Source organism: Chroicocephalus ridibundus, chromosome 5 (assembly GCF_963924245.1).
Source record: "Chroicocephalus ridibundus chromosome 5, bChrRid1.1, whole genome shotgun sequence".
Taxonomy (NCBI): domain Eukaryota; kingdom Metazoa; phylum Chordata; class Aves; order Charadriiformes; family Laridae; genus Chroicocephalus; species Chroicocephalus ridibundus.
The window spans coordinates 67661194-67674424 of NC_086288.1; the positions used below are offsets into that span (position 1 = coordinate 67661194).

A 13231-nucleotide genomic window follows, 5' to 3' on the forward strand; every position below is an offset into this window, starting at 1 on the left:
TCTCACTAGAGTTCTCCAGCTGGATGATTAGTTTCCTAAAAGGTAGTTTCTGGTCTGTAATTTGAAAATACTAAATAGCCAAGCCAAAATTAAAAATGTGGATAAGAGCTTAAAGAAGGTTTTAAATGGGTTTACCTTTCATTCCCATTTGTATTTCAGAAAGAGACAGGCATATTCTGATGTAAAGGAAGAAAAACCTTTTGCTTCTGACGTGAAACCTCTTGAATTAGCTGAAGATGATAAAACTTTTCCCAATACTTCTCTACCATTAGAAAGTAACTGCGATCCTGAACATTTTCAGAAAGAGGAAAAAGAAATGGAAAATAACTCAGTGGAACACAATTCCGAGAACAGCACTGTTCAAGATGACTTGGATGTTTGTTTATCAGGTTGTGTAGAAAAAGAACTGCCCTTGGAGAAGAAAGAAGAAAATGGAGAAAAAACAGAAAAAAATACTGAAACAGAAGTGGAAGAGGTTGCTGTGACCACGACTGAAGAAACTGTGTACTTGCATACAGGGGGAGTTGAGGAACACAGTGATAATGACATTCTCAAAGTTCAAACTGAAGTTGAACAATCTGGCGAAATATGTATGGAACCAGAATCAACACTGAGTAGTAACATAGTAGAACCAAGCAGTTCAGCTTTTGACGCACCAGGAAAACCAGAACCACTGAACTTTCTAGGTGACTGGCCTGTAGAACAAACAATGGGACAGCGAGTCAAAAGAAGTAGAAGACTAGAAAAATCTTCTCTGAAGAGCGATAAGGAAGTTAAAACTCCTGGTCAGCAGCACCCTGGGTTAGGTAAAGAGCAAGCGGGCCTGCCTGGGACCTGTAATGTTGAAAAAGGACATGAGGAAGAAAATTTAGCCTCTAGCTGTTCCTCTCTTAGTTCAGATAAAGTTACACCGGAATTGCAAATGATAGGACATTGGCCTGTCTCAGGCTCATTAGAGCAGAGACAGCAAAGGTCAAGGAGAATGAGAAAGGCAAGTCCAAATCCATCTGATGAAGCTAGAAATACCGAGAGTGACACTAATAGAAATGCTCTTGAGACCGTAGATGTGCTTCGTGGGACACCTGTGAACACTGCAGAGCAACCAGATACAAAGAGTTTGCATACGCACCAACCTGAACCAGTAGCTAGCGAAACAGTAGGTGAGAAAAAAACCCAGCAAAATAAGAGAATGAGGAAACATCACAAATTGGCCCTCACTTTCACAAACAACAATTTTCCCCATCCCAAAGAGGAGGAACATTTGCCTATGCTTAATGCAGCAGAAGAGAAATATGACGCGTGCTCATGTAGACAGAAAAGTAGCCATTCACAGACTGAATCACAGGACTTTGCTCTCTTGTGGAGATTAGAAAAGAAAATGCTTTTTCCCGAGACTGCCAAAGTGTTGCATGGCAGACTAGATGGCTTCAAACCCAAAGACGTAGACAATGCCTCAGATTCTCAGGAAAAAATACCCTATCGAGTTATGTATGATAAAAGTACGTTTGTGGAAGAAAGCGAACTTATCAATATTGATGAGTCTGAAAAGCTAAATATGCTGTGTAAGCTCTTTGAGTCTGTTTCATTTGAAGCTCTGAAAGATCTTTATGAAAGATGTAACAAAGACATAGACTGGGCCACAGGTCTGCTGTTAGACTCTGATGAAAAGTTATGCAAAGATGTTGATACTGAATCCTTTCAAGTAAGAGAAGCTGAGCCAGTTGTTGCAGACCTTGATTTCAAGGCAAGTATAAACTATAGTGAGAATCTCAAAGACTGCGAACAAATGCCACAAGTAACTGGGGCTTGTGATATCTCTGAGCCTTCAGAAGACAAGAACTCATCACTCAGTGTTGCAGAAAGTAGGGCTACCAAGGCAACTGTGACAGATGCTGATGTGTCTGACTCATTGACTGCTACCTCATTGAATGATTCGGCGGAATTGAAAAATTCTGGAGATGCAGCGCCTAGCAGTGATGCAGGTAGCATTGAGCCATCCATTTCAGGAAAGCAGAAGGTAGAGTCTGAGAGTCCTGTTGAAGAAAATATAAATAAGCCATCAGTTTCACAACTTGATGCAGGTTTATGTATACCCATGACTTTGCCTCATGGTCCTAACACAACATCTACCAATTTGGAAATTGAATTAAATAGCAAAAGTGACAGCAATCTTTCAGAAAGTAATGCAGAGGACTCCAAATTGACTACTTCATTACTGGAAATGGATCATGCACCTCTGATGGGTACTAGGAGCGATAAAGAACTGGAGACAGATAAAGAAACGCAGGGGAGTTCCAGGGAGATACGTGGTAAAGAAGAAATTGAAACTCTAAGCGGGGATGAAAATAAAGCCAAGATACAAAACCGTCTACCAGCATCAAGTGCAGCCTTCAATATAGATTGCCTAGAACTAACATTACCTCCTGAACTGGCACTCCAATTGAAGGAAATATTTGGGCCTGTTGGCATTGATGCAGGTATGACCATAATTATATCCATATTTTTATGAAAAAACTCAGTTTGTGTAAGAAAACCTTTCTTCCTTTGCCTGTGCCTTTTTGCTTCATGTTTGATTTTTAGGGAACAGATTTGCACAATTCCTCATTATACTGTTGTTTGCTGTTGTTAATCCAAAAACGGAACTGAATTAAGGGTGGCAAAAAGTACAAATACAGTAGTGCTACCTTCTGCCTTGCTTTTTTGTACATGCGTGTGCTTTAAAAGCAGAAGAAAATATATTGGCTTATTTGCATTTTGAGCAACAGGCCTTTGAGCCTATATTCAAACTCTGAAGGAATATTAAGATGATGAGGAAAATGCAAATTATGACTGGTTAGGAAGAAAGAAAAGAAAAAGAAAGCTTTAGGCACCAGTAAAATTGTGGAAGGAGAAGATGAATGGTTTAGAGAATATAAAGTGTGGCTATACTTCAAAGATGAAAACAGACTAGTCTGCTGAGACACTATGATGAAGGAAGCCATAAGCAGCTTGAACGTGCATCACAAAAGTTAAAACTGATAGAAAAATGAAGAAAAGAAAACACAAGGACACAAGGAATATATAGCTTGTTTGTTTTCTTTTTTTTTATTTTTTAAATTTTTTCTCATTTCTCCTGAAGATTACTTGATGCGAAGCTCTGGATATCTGATTTATTGGTGGGTTTGACTGCTGGCCTCTTTGCCTTCCATGCCTACCTCCTTGATAGCAGAAAGGGGTTTGTCATGTCTGAAATATACCCTTTCTTTTTATTTGATACATACATACTTCTTGCCCATTTGTTTTTGAAAGGGTAAGAAATAATATCAGAAAGATCTTTTAGGGAAAAGATGTATCATTATGATACCATGATAATTCCTGCAGTTTCCTTTAGAGTTAGAGGGGATACTTGGAGTTTGCTTCTCTGAGTTTGTGTATTGGAAAGTAGGGATGTGACTGCTGTTGGGCAGTGGCGAGTATGTTGTATTACATAAAAGCAGTTGCCTGTGGAATAGGGGGAATCACAGTTTCATGGATGAAACTCTGCTTGTAAATTAACAGTGGCTTTTTTCTAATTCTAGAAGGTTCTGGAAAAAAGAAGGAAAAATGTAGTTGTTCCAGGTAGTCATATTTCAACAACATAGAATTAATGTTAACTTTTTTTCCTACCCTTTCTGAGTTTTTGAACACCAGATAATGAATTCCGTGTGGAATGCTTTTTTTCAACTTGGCAGTTGCTGAAGTTTTTTTTCAGGCGTGACAGTTTGTGCAGAATCTCCAGAATTCCAATTAATAAGTCTAGGTTACTGTACTTTAATTGCTTTTTTTTTTTATAGAATGCTTTAATGAATATAATTTCTTTCTTCCATAAGGATCACTAACTGTTGAGGACTGTGTGGTTCATATTGATCTGAATTTGGCAAGAGTGATTCATGAAAAATGGAAAGAATCTATTCTGGTTAGTAGATTTCTTGCTTATGATACGGTATGGCATGCTTGTGCTTTGTCAGACCATTTGTCTCCATATGTGTTGGTATAAATGTGTAAGATGGAAGTATCTTTGCGAGAACAATGATAAAATACAGTAGTAGTTTGTAAAATATGTGGCGTATATCAGCATGTTGTAATCATCAGAGCTGTTGAAAGAGAATTCAAGGGATGAAGAAACGGCATGTCATGAGTGCTTCTTCATGAAACGAAGATTCTTAAAAAAGAACGATTGTAATGCACAATTTCATTACAAAATTGACCGAAAATTTCACTGGCCAAAAATTATTATTGGCTTTTACACATGGAAGAAGAGTTCTTTTATGAATAATTACGTATACAAAACATCTCCATGTACATTAATTGAGAAGAGTCTTCTAACTTCTGTTCCTTTATAGCCATATGAAACACAGAATACTTTTTGGGAAAATTTTTGTTCGGTTTATTTAATTAAGGTTATGAAATTCTAGCAGCAGGGCATGTTCCTCCAGTTTGATGTGTTTTCGGAAAGATAGTTCTATCTTTTAAACTTAACTTCGTAATTTTTCTTAAATATATTTCTTTTAAAATGATCCAAACTTTGAGAAATACCGTGAGACATTATTTTGAAGCTGGTTTACTTAGAAGCTAACACTTGTGAAGTTTCACTGCAAAATTTATAGCTTACATTATGGTTTTACTATTTTTATTTAGAAGCGTCAGAGGAGAGATGAATCATGTAAGTTGTTTGCAGAAGGTATGTTCTGTATGTCTCTTAATTGTAAAAATACTTAATTGTCATTATAAAAAATATTTAATTCTTTGAAACTTCAGTAAGGTTGCAAATATTCTGTCTATTGAAAAATTATGGATTCATTTAGTAAGATAAGCCTTTATGTATTGCCCTTGGTTCCGTTTATCATTTTCTTGTGGAGGAAAAAAATAAGTTAATTATAAGCAGAATCACTGGTCCCAGGTAGATGCAAGGAGAAAGCTTATAATTTTGTGTACTTCAGAGCTTAAAGGGAAGCTCTGGCTGGATCAGACAGCTATTTGGTACAACTTCTGTAATCTCTGTGGCAAGAAAAGGTGTGGCCAGAGAATTATTAGCTGAATAAGATTTCTGCAGGTGAGGGAAGGAGGTCGGGAATATAGCATTCACACATTGTTGTCAGAGGAACTGATTGTAGCAGGAGGATGTACGTCCTTGTTCAAAAAGTGTTAAAATCTCTAGCAATCTAGTTTTCATGCAGGTCCCAGAATAAATGGCCTTCTGCAGTAGAATCCTCCTACTCTTGCATGGGACCTGGGTGAAGACTTGGATTGCGGTGTGGGTGCAAATGCTCCTCTCAAATGACTAAACAGTGCTGTTAGCATTAACTCAGAAACGTAAAATCAGATTGTTAAGCGTTTGTCCTTAAGTTGTAGAGGAAAGGCAGGTATACATGTAAACACATGAGTCAATAATTCTCTTATAAAAGCAAACAAACCTCCCCACTTAAGGTATGTGGAAGGTAATTTACAGCTGCAAGATATGTCTTGGCACTGGAAAATTTGGTGAGAGAGTCTAATGGTTTTGCTTTTGATTTACAAAATAAATAGAGATGATCAGACAGTCTTTGGAAAATAGAAGTGATGAAGGTGAAAACAACACAGACCATCTAGGTTGAAAAACTTAATTATTTTGACTTTGCTTGTATAAATAAGCTAATAATTGTTTTATTTGTCACCTCATTTTTATTGCTTTTGAAGGTCCTACTGTGATTCAACAGATAGATACAGATGACTCAGAAATGCTGTTATCTCAGAACGCAGACAGCAAAATACAGAAGAAAAAAATGGGCTGGGTTTCAGGCTCATCTAATGACATACAGACTAAAAAACCAGCAACATCCGATGTTTTTCCTTTTATGGATCACTGGAACGCTCAGATTCAGAAAGTTTCTCTCAGACAAATAATTTCCGAAGAAATAGCTATGCAGGAGAAACAGGACCTGGTATGGATAGCACCGCTTTTAAATGTAGTTTAAATTCATTACTATTAATGAAGCAGAGTATGTCTTATCTGGTGACTCATCTTTGTGCTGCTGATTACAGCCTGAATTCATGAGACAAATGCATGCTAATTAGTATTGTTGATTACTATGATACAGGGGTTTGCTTGTGGTAGGTGTTTCTGTTTGAAAAATATGAATCTTATTTTTAAAAGTAATATTTTGATTGCTTCACAAACAGATCATGGTGCATTTCACTATACAGGTTAGCATTTCTGTTTGGTTGAATTGTTTTTTGGTTGCTCACCTGAAAACAAAGATCAGTGTGATTTCCCACACCTTTATTGGGAAAGCAATATAAAAAAAAGTTCTTAATTAGCTCCATGCCTTGTTTGTTTAGAAGTGGATTGAATTGATTTTAATATTTTTTTGTAAGGAGAACCCACAACATTCCTCACAGATGAGACATTAAAAGAAGTACTTGAGGTTAATCTCAAACAGGTTTCTGTACCCACTTGTCAGAAAATACTCATTTTTAAAAGATTTTTATTAATTCTGTATCTTCCACGCAGTTAGCATACCCTTTCTGGTCGGTGTGTGCATAACACTGCCCTCTACTGCCCAGCAGTTGTTCAGAACAGGCATTTTTATTTGTAATTATCTCTCATAAGTAGCTGTGCTAAAACAGAGGAACTTTGCTTCTACTGGTATAGAAAGTTGTATGGATTAGCCTGTACTTTGAAAGAATGGCTTGTGGATTCTTTCTTTGAACTACATGCATGTGGCTTACTGATAATAACAACTGTGATGTCTGCAGCTTTATTTTCAGTTCGGATTCATGGAGCTTGGCTTTGTTTTGACAATTTTTTTTTTTTTCTTTAAAATCTGAGTATTGGAATGATCAGTCCGATTTATTCTGAGCTGTAATTGTGTTTTCTTCTCAGCATGACTTCACAAATATGAATACTTATTATGGTACAGCTTCAGATACAAGAAAACAAAATTGTTTATGCTGTTTAATAATGTTGTTTCAACCACAGGCCCTCAGTATAAAGTAGAGAGGTGGACTTTGCACAAGCTTAGCATTGGACTAGATAGACTAGCAAAATTCCTCCTAAAAATCCTCGTTTTCCTTTGTCCAAGTTATGAGGGAGCTGCAGCTGAGTCACTTCAAATGACTGCAGAGGTGTATAATACAACTCACCTGTCCCTACTTTATTCCTGTCAAATCAGTGTGGCAGGCTGATATTGGCATGTTGTCACTGCTGTGGGTGCACACCTACTGAGTAGATATTTTTTTTTTTTTTTTAATCTTGACAAATAATAGTAAAGTTGGCTTGGCTTTGTTGTTACTATATTTTATTCTAATTGAGAACTTGTAATATTTTTCCTTTGTCTTATGGGTAGAATCGTGTTCCTTCTATGGCTAGAAAAGACTGTGCCGCTAAACTAAAGGAGAAGCAACTTTTTGAGATGTTTCCAACTATTAATCAAAATTTCTTAATGGATGTCTTCAGGGACAACAAGTAAGAAATCTTTACAGTTCTGTGTAAAAATGGTACTCAGTTACACTCTATAGTAGTGCACAGCTACTGTCTTAAACATTAGTTAAGATACTGCTAAAGAATGGCTTTTTCCAAACTAGCACACTTTTTGTAGATCTATATAAAGGCAAAACCAGCTGGTCTTAAAAGAAAAAAGGGCATAAAATCTTTATGTGTAGGCTTGTTTCTTTTTTTTGGGAGTAGACAGGTTAACTCATTGGCAGAAGAATGTCTCTGGCTATTGACCTCTGTCTGACTGTCAGTGGAACTGCGTATTTGCTCTAAAGATGAGGTTTAAATCAAGTGGGAGAAATTAGTGGGGGTGGGAATAGTGGGTTCACAAAAAATGGCATCCGCCCAAGAGGAAAACTGCCATCACTTGATGTTAGCTGCAAGTACTTTCCTGGTTACTACAGCAGCTCTGAAGGAATGAGCCATCTCTCTGTCTCTTCCTGCTGACATTCTTTTCTGCATTATATTTCTGGGTTATGTGGCTACCTTCTTAAATCCAAGTTCCTGAGAACTGAACTTTTTTTCAGGAGAAACTTCTTTTATCATCCTTGGCCAGTTGAATGTCTGTCTGTACATATGGGTTTGCATGCTGACTTGTCAGTCTTTCTGCTTGTCCAGGTTGTTATCAAAGCCTTTCCTTGTGGGACGTTTAAAATATGTCCTTCATCCATCTCTATAGCTCAAACATTTCACCATCCCTCATTTTTCACGTTCTAAATTCTCTGCATAGTGTTGTCTTTCCCAAAATCTATCTTTACTTTTGATCAGTCTTCCTCTTGTCTGCTTACTGAACAGCAAGAAGAATAAAGAAGAAAGAGGGCTTATTAGAAATCTGATGGCAACTGATGATCCTATTCCTATTTCGTTAAATTTAATAACAAATCTTGACTGGAAATACAAGGATTTTCCTGCATAGCAGTTTCAGAAAACTGAGCTAGTTTTAAACTAGTTTGTACTATCTAACCCTGACCAGAGAAGATTTAAGATGAAGTAACTTATCCAGCCCAAAAAGCAGTGTGTACTGCTAAACTAATGTCTGTTTGATTAAGGTAGGATGCAATTTACTTTAGTATTTCATTGTCCTTTTAATATTCAAGTGCTCCTCAATTACGTTTCAGTCAATCAAGACTGCATGTGTGTTGATGCCAGTAATGCAGTACAGTGAGTCTGCAAGCCTTTTTGTAATAAGGTGGAAAATTCCATTCTAGTGCTTTATTTCTATTGTCATCTATTTCTGTAACGATATCAAGGTTTGTAATATGCATTTTAATAAACGTAGCAGCTATTAATGTGTTTGTAAAGTCACAGATTTACTTATCCTTTACAGCTACTCTTTAGAACAAACTGAACAGTTTCTGAACTGTGTTCTGGAGGCAGATCCTGTAAAAACAGTTATAGCTCAAGAAAGTGTTCAGCAAAATGAAATTGTTTCTTCTTACAGTGCTGCAAAGAACCGGGATAAGAAGGTATTTTTATTTTTTTTAGTAGTAGTTACATATCCAAAGCTATGTTAATGAAAACACCCTACAATGCATACTTAGCTTCAACATTGCAAATTCCTACAGGCAAAAAAAAGTAAGGAAGATGATGATCCTCTGAGTGAAGTATTTCAAGAATTTGAGTATCCACAATATGATGATTTAAGAGCAGAAGCTTTTTGTCACCAGCAGAAGAGACAGGAATGTTTGAAAAAGGCTGGGGAGGCCTATCGCATGGGTATGAAGCCTGTGGCAGCATTTTATGCACATCAGGTAAATGTAAATATGGTGCGCTTTTTGCCTGAATTTAGAGAGGTACTTAAATACTGAATTGGAAGTGATAAGAATAACATTGTGCCTACTACAGTTGATAAACTTGCTCAGTTACTGTTGTCTGTATGTTATATTGAGAATCACCTTACAAGTAAACTTCCTTTCACTAGTAATGATACTGATACAGGAAGCTAACGTACCCAAATTCAGTGCGAGACCTCGTGAAAGATGGTATTTAGTGCTTAGTCACACAAACTCATTTTCTCATAGATCCCACTGTTGCATCCAGATACTTGTAAGCACCGAGATTTGTGTCCATGTGGTCTGGCCAGGTTCACTCATGTGTGATATGGACTGCAGCAAACATCAATTTTCGAATCCTCTGTATGTCCCTTGGGTTTCTCTTAATTGATGATGAACTGGTTTTAGACATATCTTTCGCACTTTTATTTAAGAGTCAGATAGGTATTAAGTTGTGACCTTTTGCGTCAGAATCTTGTTTGCTTCATCCTCCATAAATCTCGGGCAAGATTGCTGCCTGCTGTCTTTGCCTCCTCGTTCTGACTGTCTTTATGGCTGCAGTCTGTCTTGGGTCAGGATGAACATGGTGTGGTATGCCGTGCTAGATCTGCTGCTGATCAGTCTTGTGTGCTCTGGCCGTGGAGCACAGGCTTTCTGGTCTTGATTCAAGCACATTTCTCAGTATATACCCATTGGTTACTGTTGATCATTGCTGTTGATCATATTCCTGATTCGAAGTATCAGCTGTTCCTGTAGATTGGTTTCCTGGTGCCTTCACATGAGACCCTTCCATTCATGCTTCATTCAGACCACTCTTTAAAAAATTCTGTGACAAATACCTTCAAAGGCTGTTGCTTTTTCACTGATCTAATAGCACATAAAAATTCAGTAAGAATTCACATTATAGAAGCATTTAATTCTAAACTATGAATTGCATTATGACAGAACAAAAATGTAATAATGAATTACTTGAATTTGCTATTATCTTAAATCTTTCATGCAATTGGTATAATGTATCACTCTAAACGTTTAGATTTTTACTGTGCATGCAGGAAATACTCATTATCGTCCTTTATAATGAACTCTTTATGTTCTTTGTTTATATATCCTTGAAGTTTGGAGAGATTCTAAACAAAGGTCTGAATGATTTTAAGTAGAAATGTAATTTCAAGTCCTATCTTACTTTTGTTCTTAGTCATAATGACAAGTACAATCTACAAATTTATTATATACTTTCTTTTAGGTAATAAAAAGGCAAACTAAGCTACCTTTATTCATACCAAATGCTTATGCTTGGTGGCCTTAGCCTATCTTGAGAATCCTCTGCAAGTGAGAGTTAAAGGGCTGGTGTCTCTGGTCTGACGCTAATGCACTTCAGATGATCCATTTTAAGAAAGTGTAAGACAGACTGTCACTTCTGTTCGCTTGAGCCCTTGTCAGTCCAATACCTGGTGTTAAATCTTCCTTCCCTTCTCCATCCCTTCTCAGCTGTGCCTACAGATATTAACACTGCAAGGTTCATGTGTTCACTGTGTAATGTGAATAACCCTAATTCCAACAGAGACTGTATTGACCTTGTCAGTCATAAAAGATCTGTCAAAAATATTACGTAGATAACAGGCAACTACTTAAAAAAAAAAAAAAAAAAAAAGGAAAAAAGTTTAAAAAAAAAAAAAGTGTTTGCCCTTGACTTGTCTGATTTTTAGGGAATGTGTTCAGAAGAATTAACCTCAGCTATAACACTCAGCAGGTTTTTCCTGGCCTGTTGGGAAGATTCTCTAACATTGTTTCATTAAATGTTGAGCAAAATAATTTCAGAAAGTAAAATTCTATTGTTAGGATAATAAATCGGAAAACCATCATGGAGTATAACTTTTTAGCTTATGTAAAGACCTTATGATTTTGTGCCTTTTCTGGCTTTTTTTTTCTTGTAAGGCTTTTGTTATAATTTCTTCTTTGTGCCAGCTTTGAATAGTTTCCTAAGAACAGATTTCATGAAATCTCCTTGTGAGTAGGTCTCACTGAGCCTCTTCCAGAAGTTCTGTTGTGATTATAAATTTTACTGCTTCAAACTGTGAGCGAAAAGCACCCTGCCAGTACTGTCATTTTGTACCCAACGACCAGTGTGGAGCTTAGATTATATCTCAGCGTGTAATAGTTGCTGTGCTTATGAATAAAGGGTCGTCTTCATGAGCAAAAGATGAAAGAAGCCAACCATGCTGCTGCTGTGCAAATCTTTGAGAAAGTAAATACTTCCTTGCTGCCTATGAACGTGTTGGATCTGCATGGTCTCCATGTGGATGAAGCTGTGAATCACTTGTCCAGAGTCCTGCAGGAAAAAAGTGAAGGTAGGAATAAACTAATAGTTCCTGCCCCCTAAAAGTTATTCTCGTTTTCTACTAAGAAATCACAATATATGGCAATATCAGGGGGAATTAATCTAATTTAATAACATGTAAAACCAACCGGCTTTTGGGTGGTTTTATTTTCAAAGTTCCCCCATGGATTTTTTTATTTTCTTTGACATGGCAATGATTCTTTTTGCTCTCTGTTTTGCCCTGCCCCTCCGCGCCCCCGCCCTGCCCCTCTGCGCCCCCGCCCCATGCTTCTTTGTATATCTTCCTTTTCCTTTTGCTTTATCCTTCGCTTTTATTTTTTTATTGAAGATTTGATCTGTCCTTCCTGGCATTTTTAACAGAGATGGTAATACAAACATTTGTGTCATGTTTGCATTGCTTTGTCAGAACTATGTTACTTATTTAATCTTTAAAGAAAAATCATTATGTTGGGATTCTGAGCACAATGGTTATATTGTCTTCAACTTTTACATGAAATTGTGTGATTTGAGCTATCTTTCAGTAGCTTCCATATCTATTTTTCAGCAGGATCTCTTGAGATGGGAACACTGCTACTTCCATGAATGTCATTTTGTGCAGCTTTGCTTGAGGGCTTGTTTTTTCTCCCAGTGAAGTGTTCAAGTACTTTATGAGTGTTCTTGCTGTAAAAAGATATATTTTCTGCCTTATTAGTTTACCCTATAAATTTAAACACACTGGGAATGCTTTTATAAGAAATATTTCTTATGCGAGGTACCACTGCTCAAACCGAATTTTTCGAAGCAGCTAATCCACACAGTAGAAACAAAAGTGTTCAGTGGGGCCTTCATCCTTTTCTTGCAATATACATCAGAGATAATTTAATTGCATTATCTTGTGCTATTCCTAAAATGACATTTGTATACTTTAAGCTGCAACCTAATGCTTTTTAGAGCTATATTTCCTGATCTGTGCTGGAATGATGGTAGGGACTCTCTTTTCAGTCCATTCACCTAAATCTACAAAAAATTCATTTCAGTGTGCATACATGGGAAAGGGATCAATAACAGCCACTAAATGCTTGCAGAATTAACAGTAAACTAATATAAAACCCAAATAAAGTTAAGTGAGAGAGAGAGGGTAGTTGAGGAAAGATGTCATCTGAACTGATAATCTTGAACTGGCAAATCTTGTCTTGTTTTGAGAATCCAGTTTAATTTATATTTTTCCTCTTTTTTTTTTTAAACTCTTAATCAATTTAGGTTGCTGTTACCTCTGGTAGAAGAGCAATTTATTTTGTTATCAGGGCTAGATGCCCTGATAAAGCTCATGTGATGTGTTGATCTGTTGATTCACATGCTCCACCATAGCAGAAGTTAGTCAAAATAAGTGTAATTTAAATGTCAAAAACCGTGTGGATTTATATTTTCCTTCTTCCTTTCTTTATCTAATAAAATTTTATTTCATTAGTCACATTAATTTAAGATAAAATGTGAAGCAATAGAGAGAAGTGTTGCTTAAAAATTAACTAAATCACACCCGCTTCTTTTAATTTTGCAGTTTTAATTTACATCACAGGATGTAAATTCCAAGCAAAGATTAAATGGTAGAAACAGTAAAACTGTATGAAATTAGAAGGATTTTGTGATGAT

At 36.6% G+C, this 13231-nt stretch overlaps 1 protein-coding gene across 1 annotated transcript in view; it reads left to right on the plus strand.

Moving 5' to 3' along the window:
• Window positions 1-13231, plus strand: part of N4BP2 (NEDD4 binding protein 2) — a 41321-nt gene that overhangs the window by 22100 nt on the left and 5990 nt on the right. Inside the window, exons 10-17 of the mRNA XM_063335733.1 lie at window positions 160-2477; window positions 3849-3934; window positions 4657-4699; window positions 5695-5939; window positions 7344-7462; window positions 8820-8958; window positions 9058-9243; window positions 11444-11612. Coding sequence (XP_063191803.1) covers window positions 160-2477; window positions 3849-3934; window positions 4657-4699; window positions 5695-5939; window positions 7344-7462; window positions 8820-8958; window positions 9058-9243; window positions 11444-11612 — 3305 coding nt within the window. The remainder of the gene's footprint in view (window positions 1-159; window positions 2478-3848; window positions 3935-4656; window positions 4700-5694; window positions 5940-7343; window positions 7463-8819; window positions 8959-9057; window positions 9244-11443; window positions 11613-13231) is intronic.